At 57.2% G+C, this 16,996-nt stretch overlaps 1 protein-coding gene across 4 annotated transcripts in view; it reads left to right on the top strand.

Annotated features, from left to right (window-relative positions):
- FBLN2 (fibulin 2) overlaps nucleotides 1-16,996 on the top strand; it is a 67,989-nt gene that overhangs the window by 36,479 nt on the left and 14,514 nt on the right. For 2 of the 4 annotated variants that reach the window (XM_025271959.3, XM_044933470.2), the window contains exons 3-9: nucleotides 8,220-8,331; nucleotides 9,758-9,887; nucleotides 11,156-11,336; nucleotides 12,134-12,343; nucleotides 12,924-13,037; nucleotides 13,727-13,828; nucleotides 15,876-16,016. In XM_025271959.3, the coding sequence (XP_025127744.3) occupies nucleotides 8,220-8,331; nucleotides 9,758-9,887; nucleotides 11,156-11,336; nucleotides 12,134-12,343; nucleotides 12,924-13,037; nucleotides 13,727-13,828; nucleotides 15,876-16,016 (990 nt within the window). The remainder of the gene's footprint in view (nucleotides 1-8,219; nucleotides 8,332-9,757; nucleotides 9,888-11,155; nucleotides 11,337-12,133; nucleotides 12,344-12,923; nucleotides 13,038-13,726; nucleotides 13,829-15,875; nucleotides 16,017-16,996) is intronic. The other 2 variants (XM_044933471.2, XM_044933472.2) reach the window with 1 other exon arrangement.

Here is a 16,996-nt window from a genome sequence, read left to right as displayed (position 1 = left end):
CTCAGGTAGGCGGCAGGTGGGCAGGGTGCTGACTCAGGTCGGGGGAGGGAGTCAGTGGGCACCCCCCACAAGGAAGCTAGGCAGTGAGAGGGGCTGTGAGGGGCGGCGGTGCTGGGGGCCTCCTGCCCTGGGGGAGGGATGGAGGCCTCTCTGAGGGGCTGGATGGCCTGGGCCTGGCAGCTAGGCTCAGCCCAGCCACTCCTGCTGGTTCTCAGCCATCGTGTCCGGGATCCTGGGGCGGGAAGACAGTGCTCAGAGTCTTGCTTGTCTGTCCATCTTCCAGTCATTGTGAAAGGCGTCCAAGCACAGCCAGGGCCTGCAGGTGACCCCTCCCCCCAAGAGCACGGAGCACCGGCGCCACAGCGTTCCCCGGGCTGTTTGCTCAGGCCCCGCAAACATCCTGTCCAAACAGGGCACTGGCCTCCCATCACCCTGCAGGTGGACATTTTTCTGCAGCATTTCCAAAGCCGCCATTCTCTAGGGCTCTGATGTCTGGGAGAGGGCACCCTCTGGAGGGGTCATCGCCTCCGGGCTGGATTGTTCTGGGCCCCCCCATTTCCTGTGATCAAAGGAGGTTAGAGTCCCCAGAAGCTCAGGGTCTTTTTTATAACACCACTTTCCTTCAATAGGCAATACCTGCCTGCGATAAGGAAAAGACATAAAAAGTACAAAGGAGGCCAACAGTGAATGACGGGGTGCTGCCTCCCCGCCAGGGCCAGGCCCCTCGCTGGGCACGCACTGTTACCCCCTCCTGAAACCCTCCGTGTGTGTGCCTGTGTCCCTTTGGAAAGGTCCTGGTAAGTCGTGCCTGACTTTTGGCGACCCCATGGACTATAGCCCACCAGGCTCCTCTGTCCATGGGGTTTTGACAGGCAGGAATGTTGGAGTAGGGTGCTATTTCCTCCTCCAGGTTTGAAGAGGTTGGCAGTGGCTTACTAGACGCTGCTCAGCGTGAAGCCTGTCTTCTTTGCTCTGTGTCGTCTATTGGGAAATCGTTCCACGGAGTTGCATGAAGATCTCACACCGAGCGTGTCCTTTTCGACACTCGTGTGCGATGCGGCGGTCATGACACAGCTGTTTCATCGCTGCCCTGTCGGCGGGGTTGGCTGGGTCTGCATCTTCGCTGTCGCACGTTCCGGGGCAGCTGGTATCCGGGACTTGCATGTGAGTGCCCGCTGTGACCTGTGAGCTGTTAGATTTCTCAGAGGGGAGGCGCTGCATCACCCCTCTGTTTTTGCACTGCGTGCGTTATTTTCTTCCTGTTGTGGTTAACGACACGTAGCGTAGCCCTGGGCATTGCGACTGTTTTTAAGTGTACACATCCGTGGTGCTAGGTACGACCACCCTGTTAGGTAGACATCACCACCCTCCCCACAGTCCAGCTCCAGAGCGTATTCTCTTCTTCCCAAATGGGAGCTCTGTCCCCGTGAAACACTAACCCCCCCATCCCTGCCCCCTGCCCTCAGTAACCTCTCCTCTGCTTTCTCTCTCTGTCACTAGACTCCTATGTAAGTAGAATCCTCTGTGTAAGTAGAATCCTATGTAAGTAGAATCCTATCACACTTGGCCTTTGGTGTCTTGCTTGTGGCACTTTTGGGGACAAAGTTGTTCAGGACTCGTTGCATCTTCAGTCTGAGAATTTTCTAGCCAGACGATCTTTTCCAGTAATGCCTTTGTTATGGGGTATTTGTGAGTAGAGGAGCATGGGGCACTTGCTGGACGGTGGCGGAAGGGCTCGAGGTGGGTACCACCCACCACAGCACCAGCCGTGGGGGCAGGGGCTGCGGCCGCCTGCCCGGTCACGCCATCCTCACTTCTGCGGGCACGAGTGCCTCGTGTTCGTGGCAGCATCATCGCCTCAGCAGGCGCTCTGCCCTTCCGTGGGTTGGAGCTTCCCCTGAGAGGAAGCTCAGTGTCTGGCCATGACGGCTGCTCGCTCGAGGCCGTGTCTCTGCGGTTTGCCGTGTCTTCGTGGGGCATGGTGTGCCGTGTGCCCCTTTGCACTGCATGGACCTGCCCGCATGTCCACCTTCTCCTGGCCACAAATTCAGAGACAGGAAGCAGAACAGAGGTCACTGAGGGTAGGGGGCAGGGGCTGGGGAGTCCAGGAGGGTCCTGAGGTTGGCGCAGGGACGACCTGGGGAGAGGTGGTCTAGGGAAAGTCAGTTACTGGACAGACCCTGGCCGTGGGAGCGCCAGAGGGTGCCCCGGGCTGGTCGCTCAGCCACATGTGCAGGAGCAAGCCCAGACGAGCTCAGCCAACCAGGGTGTGGACGCACGGAAGAGCCCTGGGGCCAGAACTCTGTGGGCGTGGTGCCCAGGAGCTTAAAAAGACCCCGAGAGACGAAGCTTGCGACCTCAGAGGGGGTGATGGGTGGGGCGGGGGTCCTGGGGTTGCTGGGCTCTGGACAAGGAGCCAGGGTCCACACCTGGTGGTCTTTGCTGGCCCTGCCTCCCGCTCCCGCGCTGTGGACGGTACCGGGCAGTGCCAGGCTTGGTCCCCGAGCTGATTCCCCCACCCGCTCCAAGTGGGTGGCCCTCCCAGCCTCAGGGGTCATGCCCCTGAGTTCCTTTGTCTGAGAAAGGGGGGAAGCCAGCGTGGGGAAGACTAGGACAGAATGGTGGGAAGGCTGCCAAGTGCAGGCTGGGACCTAGCGTCTGCTGGGGGGGCGGGGGCAGGAAGGGAGCCTGCTCCGTCCACAGGGCAGAGAGCCTCCTCCTGGGCTGGCGCTGAGATTCTCCGACAGGGCCTCCAGGATCGGCTGCATCAAGCCACCCGGGCGCCCAAGTGGAGAAGCTGAGGCTGGAGACGGGAAATTGAGGCGTGGGACGTCCAACTCCCCGCCTGATCTCGAGTGGGCCTGACAGCGGTTCCCACCCCTCATAAATGCCTGTGGAGATCAAAGCGCCTGGCTCGTGGCCGGCACTCAGTGCATTCCAGCCGATGGTGTTACCCTGATACGGCACCCATCTCCTGCCATCTGGCTGAGCCCCAGGGGTCTGTTGCAATCTGCTAATCTTTAAGGCCGTTTTGGAGAAGGCTTAGGAAGAAGGAATTCAGTCCAGTGAAAGAAAGGATGTTGTGTGCTGAGCTGAGCGGAAAGGGACAAGCTGCCTGGGTAGAGTGAGCTCCCCACCACCAGAGGTGTTCAAGCAAGGCGAGTCTCCCACGTGCCTGGAGTGTGATGGGAGAGGATTAAATGTGGATGGTGGTGTCACTCTCAGGGGCCACAGAGACTCAGGCCCCTACCCTAAGGGGACGAAACAGACAAGAGGAAAAGTAAGCTCATAAATAACAGGAGGGTCTCACATAGTGATAAGGGCTGTGAGGAGACTGGAAAGTGAGTGATGTGATAAGATTGGGGCCGTGTTTTACCATCGGGTGTTTTCAGCTTTTATCCAGTTGCTTGGATTAAGGTTTTCCTTTTTTCTTGTGAATTGTATTTTCTTTTTTCCCCTAGCTTTATTGAGATGTTTAACTGTTGTTCAGTCTGTGCATCGTGTCCAACTCTTTGTGACCACATGAACTGCAGCATGCCAGGCTTCCCTGTCCTTCACTATCTCCCTGAGTTCACCCAAACCCATGTCCATTGAGTCGGTGATGCCATCCAACCATCTCATCCTCTGTCGTCCCCTTCTCCTCCTGCCTTCAATCTTTCCCAGCATCAGGGTCTTTTCAAGTGAGTCGGCTCTTTGCATCAGGTGGCCAAAGTATTGGAGCTTCAGCGTTAGTCCTTCCAGTGAATATTCAGGATTGATTTCCTTTAGGATTGACTGGTTTGATTATTGAGATACAATTGCTGTATAATACTGTGTAGATTTAAGGTGTACGATATGATGCTTTGATATACACATAAATAGTGAAGTGATGGTTATAGTTAGGTTGGTTAACACATCCGTCGGCTCGTATAGTTCTCGTTTTTTGTTCTTGTTTGTGCTGAGAACATTTCAGATCTCTCATGGGACTGTTCAAGTGTGTAACACAGTGCAGGTAGCTACAGGCACCATGCTATGCATTAGATCCTGGGACCTACTCGTCTTGTAACTGGAAGCTTGTGTCCTTTGACCAACATCTCTCTGTTCCTCTAACTGCTCACCTCGCCTCACCACCCACCCCAGTTCTCCGCGACCATTCTACTCTTTCTGTGAGCTTGGCTCTTTTAGATTCCATATGTAAGTAATACTACAGTATTTCTCTTTCTCCATCGGATGTATTTCAATTAGCGTAATGCTCTGAAGGTGCGCCCCGTTGTTGCAGATGGTAGGATTCCCTTCTCGTTTATGGCTGAGTAATACTTGTGTGTGTGTGTGGTGCTTTCTTTATTCACTGTCGATGGACACTCAGGTTGCTGCTGCGTCTTGGCTTCTGTAAACAGTGCCACTATGCACATAGGGACGCACGCATGTTTTTGAGTTCGGGCTTTTGTTTCCTTCAGATAAATGCCAGAAGTGGGGTAGATGCGAGTTCTGCCCTTAATGTTCTGAGGAGCCTCCACACTGCCCACAGTGTCTGCCCCAGCTTGCATCTGCACCAGCAGCGTAGGAGGGTTCTCCCTTTTCTCCGCATCTTCACCAACACCTACTGTCTCTTGTCGTCTGGGTAATGTAACAGCCTTCCTGCCCAGTGTGAGGTGATGGCTTGTCGTGGTTTGACTCGCGTTTCTCTGATGACGAGCGATGTTAGCGCGTTGTCATACCTCTTGGCCACTTACATGTCTCTAGGAAAATGTCTCTTTTGGTCCTTTGCCTACTGTGAAAATAATTTTTGGTTTGCTGTTGACTTGTATGGGTTCCTTATGTATTTCTTGTTAACCCTCTCATCACATATCTGGTTTTCAGGTGTTTTCTCCCACTTCATAGATTGTCTTTTCATTTTATTGACTGCTGCTTTGGCTGCAGAGACTCTTCTTAGTTTGACGTAGTACCGTCTCTTGATGTTTGCTGCTGTGGCCTGCACTTCTGGCGTCAGTACCAAAAATTTGTTGTGAAGACCACTGTTCAGGATCTTTTCCCTCTATGGTTTCTTCTAGGAGTTGTATGGTTTGAGTAAATCGTTTTGAGTTGATTTTGGTATATGGTGTGAGGTAAGAGTCCAGTTTAATTCGGTGGATTTTATTTCTGAAGAAGCCTCTCTTTATCTCTTTAAGTTATTTCCTTAGGTTTTCTTCTAATATTGCCCTTATAGATGTGGAATTTATTTTTGTGTGTGATGTGGGGTAGATACCAACACCAGATATTCAGTCCTTTCCCCACTGGGTATGAATGCCACCTTTATCGTATACTAAATTCCCACGTACACATAGTTCTGTTTCTGAATTTTATTTTGTTGCATTCATGTCTTTGTCTTTTTTAATTATTAAAACTTTAAGGTATGCTCCTCTTTATTTCTTTTCATGGATTTTCTTGGGTATTCTTAAGACATATCCTCTTTGCGATGAATTTTAGAATCAACTTGATAAATTTCATGACGAACTGTTTTGGACCTCTGGGATTCCACTGAAGCTGTAGATTAAGTAAAGGAAAATGGACATCTTTAAGGTATTTAATCTTCTCATCTAAATACATAGTGTATGTTTCTAACAAAGTATATGGTTATATCTATGGTGGTTGTTTAGTCACTAAGTCGTGTCCAACTCTTTGCGACCCCCTGGACTATAGCACGCCAGGCTCTTCTGTCCCCCACTGTCTCCTGGAATTTTCTCAGATTCATGTCCATTGAGTTGGTGGTGCTATCCAGCCGTCTCATCCTCTGCTGCCCCCATTCTCCTTTGGTCTTCAATCAAGGTCTTTTCCAATGAGCTGGCTCTTACCTATTAGGTGATTTTTTTCTTCACATAGATTTAGTGTATTTACCATAGATTTATTTCCAGGTTTCTTTTTAGTGTGGAACTTCTTTTCTTTTACCTTTTCTATTTAATTGTTGCTGGTGTATGGTAAAGCCACTAATTTGTATGTGTTGATTTTTTCTACCAAGTAATAATAATTAGTATTCATTTTAGTACTGTGTCAACATTGATTCCTTTGGACTTTCTAGAGAAATGAAACCATAACATCTGCAGGGAATGACAGTCATGTCTTCTTTTCTAATGTTTCTGTCACCTCTTTTTTTTTTTTCTTGCTTTATTGTGTCTGCTAGCATCTCTCAGACAGCGTTAAACAGGAGGATTAGTGGATACTTTTCTGCCTGCACTGGGGCACCGTCTGCTGTTTCACCACTGGCGTGATGTTTGTTCCTCGTTTTGGTAGACACTCATTTTCAGGAATGTTTTGCACGCCTCCTGGTGCCTCAGAACAGCCTTCAGGTTGATGTCAAAGCTTCCTGCCCCTGCTTTCAGAAGGGGAATTGAAACGCAGGAGAGCTCAGTGACTTGAAATGCACGCTACGCCGATGACACAGATGGTTGTTAGTGAGCTCTCCATTGCCAGAACCTTGCAGGCTGCTGCCGCGTCCTGATGCCTTTCTTCCGCAGCCCTGCTGGGCTCTGTGAACTGCTCAAGGACATTTAGAGGTCCTCGTAGGCTTTGGCAGCTGTGCAGCTGTGGGTCTGCATAACAGAGCAGGCCACTGAGTCTTCAGGGAAGAGAGATGACTGTGCACGGTAGCCCCGAGTTGTGGACCCAGGTACGACGTTATCCTGTGAAGCTGTGCTGCTCCTCAGCACGTACATAGGCGTCCAAGCTGGGCTTCGTCTTTGAATGTCATTTGTTTTCAGAGCGCGGAGGCAAATGGTTGTGTCAATTACTTCCCTTATTTCCTGGTTCCTTATCATCTTAGCAAGACTCTCTCGTTTTATTTATTTATTTATTCCTGTTTATTACCGACTCGATGAAGATGAGTTTGAGCAAGCTCTGGGAGTTGGGGATGGACAGGGAGGCCTGGCGTGCTGCAGTCCACGGGGTCGCAAAGCGACACGACTGAGCGCCTGAACTGAACTGATCCTCTTTCCCCAGGGCCACCTCTCCCTCCATCTCAGCCTAGGCAGCGGTTCTCCTCAGTCTGTCTGGGTTGCTTTTTTGCTTTTCTGTGTTCTTGCACAGCGTGCACTTGTGATTTGCATGCAGTCTTCTCAGTGCCCGTTCCCGCCCGGTGCTCTGATCCCTGCTGCTGCTGGTTGCCGTGTGTGCTTGTGTCCAGGTTCAGTGTCATGCAGACATCTTGCCTGCTGCTTCTGACGGCCGTGGGGTCCTCCGTGGAGGACGTCCCCACGTTCCGTCCATGACTCCTGCAGTGATGAGCACCCCGGCTGCCTCCTCCCCACTGGCATAAGCCTCACTGAAGTGAGCGTCCTTGAGCTGCTGGAATGTGGGTCCGTGCGATGATGACTGTCCTGCCGTAGACACTGGGAGCAGGACCGCTGGGCCGGAACGCCGATGTGCCTAACTGTGTCCGAGGGGCCAGGTCTCCACCTGGACTGGCCTCTGCGGTCACCTCTCCCGCGCCCAGGGCACCAGGGCTCCCGCCTGTGCCTGGCATTCATCACTGTTTCCCATTTTTCTGGTTTCACAGATACTCTACTTTGGGGGTTGGTTTTTTTCATGTTTATTTCCAGGAGGTTACTGTATTTCTCAGTAGCAACTCTTTGTCAGTGTAGACGCTCCAAAAACACCTCCTAACCTGTCAGCAGTCTGTTGTATTTGCCACAGAGTTCTTGGTTATTCAGGGAATGTTAATTCTGAGGTAGGAAAAGGCATCCATGTTTTAACCCGTGATCTGTGCCTTTAAGACCTCCCAAGCCTCAGCTCCTCCCGTCCTCCCCAATCATCACACCTGTCCTCCCCAAGAACTTTCCCCGATGATGATGCCGCTGCTCACATGTTGGTGTCTTATCTGGTCCCTCAGAGGCAGAGTCTGGGTCGGAGGTTCTTGGGCACTTTGTGGTTCATTGGGTGAAACTGCCCAGGGAGGGGACCGGAGAAGGAGCTAATGATACTCCTGGTCCCACTGGGCTGTCCCCTTGGAGACGGAGTGGGTCTGTGAACCCCGCCTAGCCGGCTCCCCCTGGCTGGACTTAGCCACCCAGGCAGCTCTGCAGAGACGGTGGTGCCTGCGAGCTGCGGGCTGGCGGCCCGCATGGGCGGCAGCAGGTGGGCGAGGCCGCTGCCCAGCGATGGATGGGGATCTGGCCGGGCGCCGGCAGCCTCCGTACCTGCCGGGCCTGCACGCCTGTGCACCGCGGGCCCCCTCCGGGCACTGACTCTGCCCGCGTTACTGCCCACAGTGTCCACGAAGGACCTGATCGAGACGTGCTGCGCGGCCGGGCAGCAGTGGGCCATCGACAGCGACGAGTGTCTGGACATCCCCGAGAGCGGCGCCGAGGGCGACGTGTGCAGGTAGGGCGGGAGCTGGCTCCGCGTCCCATATCCCCACCCCGGATCCCGCGCTGCCCCAGGAGCCCGCTGCACACTTCAGGTGGCCGCCCCATGTCCCCACCCCGGACCCCACGCTGCCCTGGGAGCCTGCTGCACACGTCAGGGGCCCGCGGGCGCTCTCCAGGTCTAGGAGCTCCGGACTGGCCCTGACAGCCAGCCCACCGTGCAGACTAGCAGCTGATCGGTCAGAAGTGGGCAGCTGGGAGCAGGTGACAGGGGCCTGCCGTCACCCGCGAACAGCTGGCTGCTTCTCTGACCAGGTGCTGCTCCTGGGCCCTGGTCAGCCTTGAGCCTTGATCGCTTCTTCTGACAGTTGTTCTCAGCAAAGGAAGCCTTTTTACCCACACCCTCCCTGTGCCAGGCCCAGGGGACGTCCTCTCAGACATTCACCCCCTCTCTTCCTGGGGCGCGCCATCTCGTCCAGCCTGTTCCTCTTTCTACATAAGGTTCAGAGAGGGCATATGGTTCACCCCAAGCCACACAGCTGATTGGACATTGGGCTGGGTTAGATCCCGTGCTTCCTACTGTCCTGGTGGCACAGATGGTAAAGAAGCTGTCTGCTCATCTGACTAACACACGCACTTCCCTGCTGCCCACCCACCGTGCCTCTGCTGGGTGCTGAGCCGCTCAGTCGTGTCCCACTGTGTGCGACCCCAGGGACTGTAGTAGCCCACCTCGCTTCTCTATCCACGGGATTCTCCAGGCAAGAATACTGGAGTGGGTTGCCATGTCCTCCTCCAGGGAATCTCCCCGACCTAGGGATCGAACCCGAGTCTCTTACCTCTGTTGAATTGGCAGGTGGGTTCTTTAACCACTGAGCCACCTGGAAAGCCCTCTGTTAGAAATATGCAAATTCTAGCCTCGTCCCTTGGCTTTTGGGCTGCCTACGAGTTAGGGCGTGCAGTATTCATGAGTCTTGAACCTAGCAGTCCAGTGCTTGCTTGTATTCCTCCTGTGATGGGAACCTCACTACTTCATAGGCAGCCATTTCTGTCACCGGATGGCCCTTGCTGGGACATGGCCTTCCTCAAGCGAGGCTGAAGCCTGCTTTTTCATCCCCCAGTCTTGGGTGCTGGTCCATCGGCTCTCTCAGCCCTATGGTTACTGGAGGCAGGACCAGGGACCCTGACCCCCATCATTGGTCAGGGACGCCGAGCCTGGAACCCTGTGAGGCCCAGGCCTGAGTCACCCTGGTTAGGCTGAGAACAGAGCTCATGTCGCTCGGTGGGGATGTGCCGTCTGGCTGCTGCCCCGGCGCCAGCAGGGAGCCCGCCCGCAGTGGACCTCGGCGGGGCTTTCCTTCCCTGAGCCGAGCATCCTCTGCTGGGAAAGCGGGGTCCCTGGAGGACGGGGTGTTCGGTGGGGCTGAGGCACGGCTCTATTGCAGGACGGCCCAGAAGCACTGCTGCGTGTCCTACTTGAAGGAGAAGAGCTGCATGGCCGGCGTGTTGGGCGCCAAGGAGGGCGAGGCCTGCGGGGACGAGGACAACGACACGTGCGGTGTCTCCCTGTACAAGGCAAGCTGCCCTGGGGCGCGTGCCCGAGCCCGAGGCCCTTGAGGGCAGAGGGAGTGGGCAGGCTGCGGTGCGCACTCCTGGGGGCAGCGGCGGGGCGCGGCCCTGCACCTACATAGGAAACACCGCCAGTTACCCTTGGACCCATTCATTCGGGAATATTGACGGAGCACCAGTGTGTCGGGCCCTGTGTCGTGTGTTAACAACACAGAAATGGCTCACACGAGATCCTCTGCCCTCACAAGGCTTTCTTTTTCTTTTTTGGTCCGTGTGTGGCTGCTCAAAGCCAGTGGCTTTGCTGGCTAGATCTAGGATGGCCGTCACTTGGGACAGTGTTTCTCTGCTCCGTGTGGTCCCACTGTCCAGCGGGCTAGCTTGGGCTTGTTCAGGTAGTGGCTGGGCAGCTCTCCAACACAGGAAGCAGAGGTGTGCGAGGCCTTTTGTGGCCAGAAGACCACTCCGTCACTTCTGTCTCCTCCTGTTGGCTGAAGCGAGTCATGAGGCACAATCAAGAGACTGGGAAACGAACACTCTCTTTCAATGGAGAATCAGCACTATCACGCTGCAAAGACAGGAGACAGTGAAGAGTGAACAACCGGGGCTGTTACTGCAATCTGTCTGCCACAGTAGTTTAAACAAATTAAAGGCTTTGATTTTGGAGGCAGGCAGGCTGGCATAGTGAATCTAAAAATATCTTTGAGCACCTAAGCATCTGTATTTCTGCTTGATCCTTTTTAGGTTGTAGTTTCCATCGTTAAGGTCACCTCATGACACAAGATAGCTGCTAGAGCTCCAGCCATCACATCTGTTCCAGAAAGGAGGAAGTAGGAATGTAAAAAGATGTGTTTTCAAGTTGAGTTAACCCCAATTAAGAGCTCTCCTGAAAGCTTCACCCAGCGACTCCTATCTCTAACTTCAAGGGGCCATGGGAAGGGCTGTCTTTTAGGCAGCCAGAATAGAATTGGAGTCTACTGGCAAATATGGGGGCAGTTAATGGGTGTGGCCAGGGGTTAACTTGTAGTTCTTTTCATAAGAAGTCATTTATGAATTATTAAAAAACACTTGCAGTAGCTGAGCCAGACACAGGACGTGGGGACAGGTGGCATGTCTGTCCCTGGAGAGCACGTCCTGGGCAGAAGATACAAGAGGAGGGTGAAATCAGCCCCGCCTCTGAGCCTGGGGGCTCGGAGTGAGCCCCGTGGGCCCTCAGGCCGTGGGGCAGGCAGGTGGGGAAGGCCTGGGCTGAGCAGCGACCGTCCGTTTCTCTCCAGCAATGCTGTGACTGCTGCGGCCTGGGGCTCCGCGTGCGGGCTGAGGGCCAGGCTTGCGAGTCCAACCCCAACCTCGGCTACCCCTGCAACCACGTCATGCTTTCCTGCTGTGAGGGCGAAGACCCCCTCATTGTGCCTGAGGTCCGCCGGCCTCCAGAGCCTGAGGCCGTACCACGGAGAGGTGGGTGCTGCTCCCCAAGCCAGGCGTGGGGGCTAGTGGGTGACGGGACAGCTGCTGGGGCTTCTGGACAGGGCTGGTGCCCTCTGGCCTTCTGTGGGGACCTTGGTCACCTTCCCAAGGTCCGGTCTGGACAGAGTTCTTCTGCGGCTTCTGATGATAGACTCCTATTATTTTCAAGATGGTGGTCTCATTCGCTTTTCTATTTAACCATCCATTCTGCACAACTGCGAACCACCCATCTCCCTCCGCTCTCTGCCCACCCACCCTCCAATTTGCTTTTTCACCTATGCATCCATGCTTCTTCCTCCCCATCCAGTCATCCGTTTCAACCAGCCCCCACTGGTCCATCTTTCTACCACTCATTCCCTCATCCTCTCATCCACCCACTCCTCCATCCATCCAGTGAGCCAAACACTCACCTCTCCATCAACCTATTCATCTACCCACCCACCCACCCCTCCATCCATCACACCCATCCATCCACCCCTCCATCATCTACCACCCCTCCATCCATTCATCCATCCACCCGCCCCTCCATCCATCACACCCATCCATCCACCCCTCCATCATCTACCACCCCTCCATCCATTCATCCATCCATCCATCCATCCACCCACCCCTCCATCCACCCGCCCCTCCATCCACCCGCCCCTCCATCCTACATCATGCTGTCTCAGCTGAGCACATGGAATGTTCTGGGGAGGACCTGATCAGATTTCCTGAGGGCCTGTGGTGTGGTCTCAACCACTCGCTGGGGCCAGCCTGGCTCTCATCACGAGCACGGACCCCCACCCCAGTTTCAGAGGCAGAGTTGGCGAGCCGGGAGGCCCTGTCGCTGGGCACGGAGACCGAGCTGCCCAACAGCCTGCCGGGCGACGACCAGGACGAGTGCCTGCTCCTCCCGGGGGAGCTGTGCCAGCACCTGTGCATCAACACCGTGGGCTCCTTCCGCTGCGCCTGCTTCCCTGGCTTCTCGCTGCAGGATGACGGCCGCACCTGCCGTCCAGGTGAGGCCGGGTGGTGCGGGCGGGGCCGGCCCTGCCAGCAGGCCGTGGTGTTCCTGGGATGGGGGTTGGTCCTGCCCCTCCCGCCACGCACAGGTAGGAACCCACAGTTGCCAGGGGTCCTGAGCAATCGGTTTGTGAGCCCAGGCAGATGGCTCCCTCCTGGAGCTCCATCTACAGGGGAGCCCCAGCACCCCACCCTGGATTCAAGCTCAGGGCCAGGACCTGGGCCACAGAGGAGGCCCCCATGTCCCCAGACTGTGTCCCCAGCACTGGGCCCACGGAAGTCAGGCCCCAGCACCCTGTCCAGGAGGACTTTCTCCCTGCCAGCTTCCCGGGTAGAGTCATCTGAGTCTAGAGACCCTTTCCCCTCCCTGCCCCCGACTCTGATTAACTGCGAGATGGATCTTGCCTGAAACGTGTTCCTCCCTGAGCCTCTGTTTCCTCTGCCTTGGGATTGGGGGTGCGGGGTGTGTGTGTGAAATGAGCCATCCCCACTTGAGTGCCCCGAGTGACACCTGAAAGGGCCTAAGGTTGACTATAGACATGAGACCCCCTCGTTTTTTTGCCCTGCCCGTGACAGATGGCGGCCCCCCCAAGCCGGAGGCTGCCGAGGAGTCTGCACAGAGGCCCGAGTCCGCCCAGGTGGCCCCCAACACCATTGCGTTGCCTGTGCCGCAGCCCAACACCTGCCAAGGTAAACCCGGGCGCGGGCAGGCGGGGAGCCCTCCGGGGCTTGGCGTGAGCAAGGTGGCCCTGCCAAGGGGTGCTTCTGCTCGGGGAGGTTGGCTGACCTCGCTGTCTGCGCTGTGAGAGGTGAGCTGGGGGACACGGCCTGGGACGAGCGTGTGGGGCCCCCACATGGCCCATCAGCTGCCTTCAGGCTCAGTTTCTATAAAACCGAGAGTGTAGAATCCCCGCCTGCCCAGGCGCTGTGCAGCCTGTATTCAGCGACACACGGGAAATTCTCTGCATCCTCCCCTCCTCCCTCCCCATCTCCTTCTCCCCGGCATCCCTGGTACTTGAGGGAGGGGTGGGTGATGGTGGCAGAGCCCAGACCCCAGCAGGGATTGAGCAGGGAGGGGAGACCTTGTGGAAAGGGTCGGGACTGGGGTTCCCCAGCTCCCGGCCCCTCCGCATGTAGGCTGGAGCTGGGGGTGCTGGGCCGGGTGGTCTCCTGGCAGACAGTAGGAGTCTGCCTGCGGCACAGGAGACCTGGGCTCAATCCCTGGGTCGGGAAGATCCCCTGGAGGAGGGCACGACAACGCACTCCAGTAGTCTTGCCTGGAGAATCCCAGGGACAGAGGAGCCTGGTGGGGCTGCAGTCCATGGGGTCGTGAAGAGTCAGAGCCAACTGAGCGGCTAACGCGTCCACTCTCCTGGCAGACAACGGGCCCTGCAAGCAAGTCTGTAGGGTCGTCGGGGACACGGCCATGTGCTCCTGCTTCCCCGGCTACGCCATCATGGCGGACGGCGTCTCCTGTGAAGGTGAGTCCCGCCGCCCACCTGAGCGGGCCGGCACGGGGGAGGCGGTCCAGGGCTGGGCCCCGCTGTGCCGAGAGTGGGGAGCAGGCACGGTTGCCGCAACCGCCGGCGGCACGGGGAGCGGCTGAGACTGCTGCCTCACCACGTGCCAGGGGTGCGTGCAGCCCCGGCGGGCACACGGGGTGACTGCAGCCCCGCCGCCCCCTGGAGCGGGCCTTCCCAAACCTGAGTGTGCAGCCGGTCCCCTGGGGGCCTGGGACCACGCCGATCCTATGATTGCCACCTGGCCCCAGAGATCCGACCCAGTAGGTGTGGGGAGGGGCCCGAGGCCCCCCTGGGCCCCGCTCTGACCAGCTCTGTCCTTGAGGGTCACCCCGCGTGAGTGGCCTGTCTTGGCTTGTGACCGCCTTGCCCCTGTCATGGTGAGCACTCCAGACTCTGAATCCAGAAATCCAAGTGCGTATCTCGGTGGGACCTTTCTGTTAGCCCTGCTGGTGGCTCAGATGGTAAAGAAACTGCCTGCAACGCAAGAGACTTGGGTTTGATCGCTGGGTCGGAAAGATCCCCTGTAGGAATGCAGGGCAACCCACTCCAGTATTCTTGCCTGGAGAATCCCCATGGGCAGAGGAGCCTGGCGGGCTACAGTCCCTGGGGTCGCAAAGAGTTGGACACGACTGAGCGCCTAACATGCCTCCTCTTGCTCACAGCCCCTGTTCCAGCCATGGGTGAAGCCAGGACAGCAGGCAGTGCCTCCCGCTGGCTGCCCTGGGGAGCAAGGCTGGGGCGGAGGCAGCCCAGGTGGGGAGCCTGCTCTCAGACACCATGGAGGGGTGTGGGTGTCGGTGACGCTGCCTTCACAGAGGGGCAGGAAAGGGTCTGGAAGCGCGTCCCTTTCTCACCTGTGAGCCTGCTCAGTCTGGGTCTGGTCCCAGGGGAGGGGTCTGCCCTGCGGGCTGGGCCCGCCCTCTGTGAGGTGGGGTCATCAGGGCGTGGTGCCCACAGTGAGCATCACCTGGAGCCCCTCCGTGTCTGGAGGCAGTGTGGGCGCAGAGCGAGCCGATGGTGTCAGAGATGCTTTAGTTCACGTTCAGGAGTCATGATGCTGGTGGGGGTCCTGGGGGGTTACGTCTGTCTGGGAAAGACCCCCATCCCTATCAGCAGCCAAAATCTGCCTCCGGCCGCTTGCCCATGACCATTCTGGTGTGGGCGGAAACCATCCTTATGCTCAGAAAGGGCAGGAGACTTGCCCAGGATGCACAGCACGGCGGTGCCTGGCAAGCCTTTCTCTCAGATGGTGGGGACCAAGCTGGCTGTGCTCCCCGTCTTCCGGGACCTGTGTCTTTCCTGGGCCCATGTCCCTGCTCCTCCAGGTCCCCGCTTCTCTCTGCAGGGCCCCCAGCGGTGAAGGCTGTGGTGTCCAGGTCAGGGGGTGCATGCGAGGGTGTTCCGTGGGTGCAGCCTGCCCTGCAGGGGAGTCCTGCTGGGCTCCATCCTGTTTAAAATCATCCACCAGGTGACCACCAGTGACAGCTCAAGAATCATTTTCAAGTGTCCAAATTTCAGGTTTTTCTCGGATCTTTATAACATCCGAGCCTGCAGCCCCGCTTCCCCTTTGGACAGAGCACAGGCTCAGCAGTGCCCACGGAGCCCCCTTGGCCCCTGCTCCTGTGGGTGTCCCCAGCTTGGCCCCCTACGCGCTCAGGTTTGCAGCCCCCAGCATCTGTGCCTCCCCTGGCCGCCCGTGGAGCTGGAGTGTCTCCGGAGCATGGGTGGGGGACAGCCTCTGGTCCCGCCCGCTGTGTTACCCCAGGTAGGCTGTCTGCCCTCTCTGAGCTTCACCTGGCCACCTGTCCTTACCGAGCTCCTGCTCCCTCATCTTTTGACTGCACAAACTCAGACTTGGGCCCAAAGCCCAGAGGGACTGCTGATGGATGGGCTGAGAGGCCCCGGGCAGCTCCCTGCCCCTCTGGGCCTCAGTTTCCCCATCTGTCACTGGAGGCCACACCTCTCTAACGGCCCTTCTGTTTCTCCTCCTGCGACTTATCACTAGACCAAGACGAGTGCCTGCTTGGCGCTCACGATTGTAACCGGCGACAGTTCTGTGTGAACACCCTGGGATCCTTCTACTGTGTCAACCACACAGTGCTCTGTGCTGAGGGCTTTATCCTCAACATGCACAGGAAGTGCGTGGGTAAGCCGGAGCCCCGCTCGCCGCCACGCCCCCCGCTCTGCTCCACGCCGCGCCTGCCACGCCCGCAGCCACGTGCCAAAGGGCCCGACCTTTGCATGTGAGCCCTCAGCACGGCCCCCACGCTCCATGTCCTGCCCTGCTTCTCCACTGACCCCCGGGGAAGCCGCTCTCCCCAGGGATGGGCCTGAGTCAGAGCTGGAACCGAGGCGTGACCCGGCTGCTCACTGAAGAGGGGCGTTGAGACGCGTGGGCAGCAGGACAGGAAGTGTGGGGCTTGGGGGCAGGGAGGCCAGGCTTCAGAGCAGGACCGCCTGGTCTTGAGCTTCCTCTTGGGCCTCTGTTTCATCTGTGAGAAGGGGGTGCTCAGAGCACTGCTCCCCCTTTGGCGATTATGTGACGTGTGCGTGGCATAGCCGGAACGCCAGGCACAGTGAGCATGTGACCTCAGCTGCTGAGGTTGTACTTCAATGGGGCCAAAGTCCCTTCCAAGGCAAATGGATGGAGCTGGGGTCCGGATGGTCCAGGGCTGTATACCCCAGCTGGGTGTTCATTTGCTGTGTGACCCTGAGCCATGGCTGCCTGGGCAGCTGGTCTTCCATGGCTGGAGGGGGCAGTCTGAGGTTTTCTCGGAGGAAGCATCATGGACCTGACCAGAGAGGGACCCAGGGTAGCAGGGCATGGGGCAGACTGGGAAATGCTATGGCAGGGGCACAGGCTGAGGGGGAGGCCGTTCCAGCCAGCGGTGTCTGGACACCCTCCCTGGAGAAGGCAGCATGGGCACGGGTCTCCAGGGACGGCAGGGACGCGGGAGATGAGGAGGGCACGCGGGGAGGAAGAGCAGCGGCAGGAAGCGCATGGAGGTGGGAACGGCTTGCGCCCAGACCCCCTGCCTGTCGTCTCTGTGCTTGAGGACCATGCCCAGCTTGGGCATGTCCTCTGCCTCACCCACCACCGCTGGGCAGCTGTGTGGCCACTGCAGA

This window comes from Bubalus bubalis, chromosome 21, assembly GCF_019923935.1.
Source record: "Bubalus bubalis isolate 160015118507 breed Murrah chromosome 21, NDDB_SH_1, whole genome shotgun sequence".
NCBI classification, from domain to species: domain Eukaryota; kingdom Metazoa; phylum Chordata; class Mammalia; order Artiodactyla; family Bovidae; genus Bubalus; species Bubalus bubalis.
The sequence above is the reverse complement of the archived record's forward strand: the minus strand, read 5'-3'. Positions and strand labels throughout refer to the sequence as shown.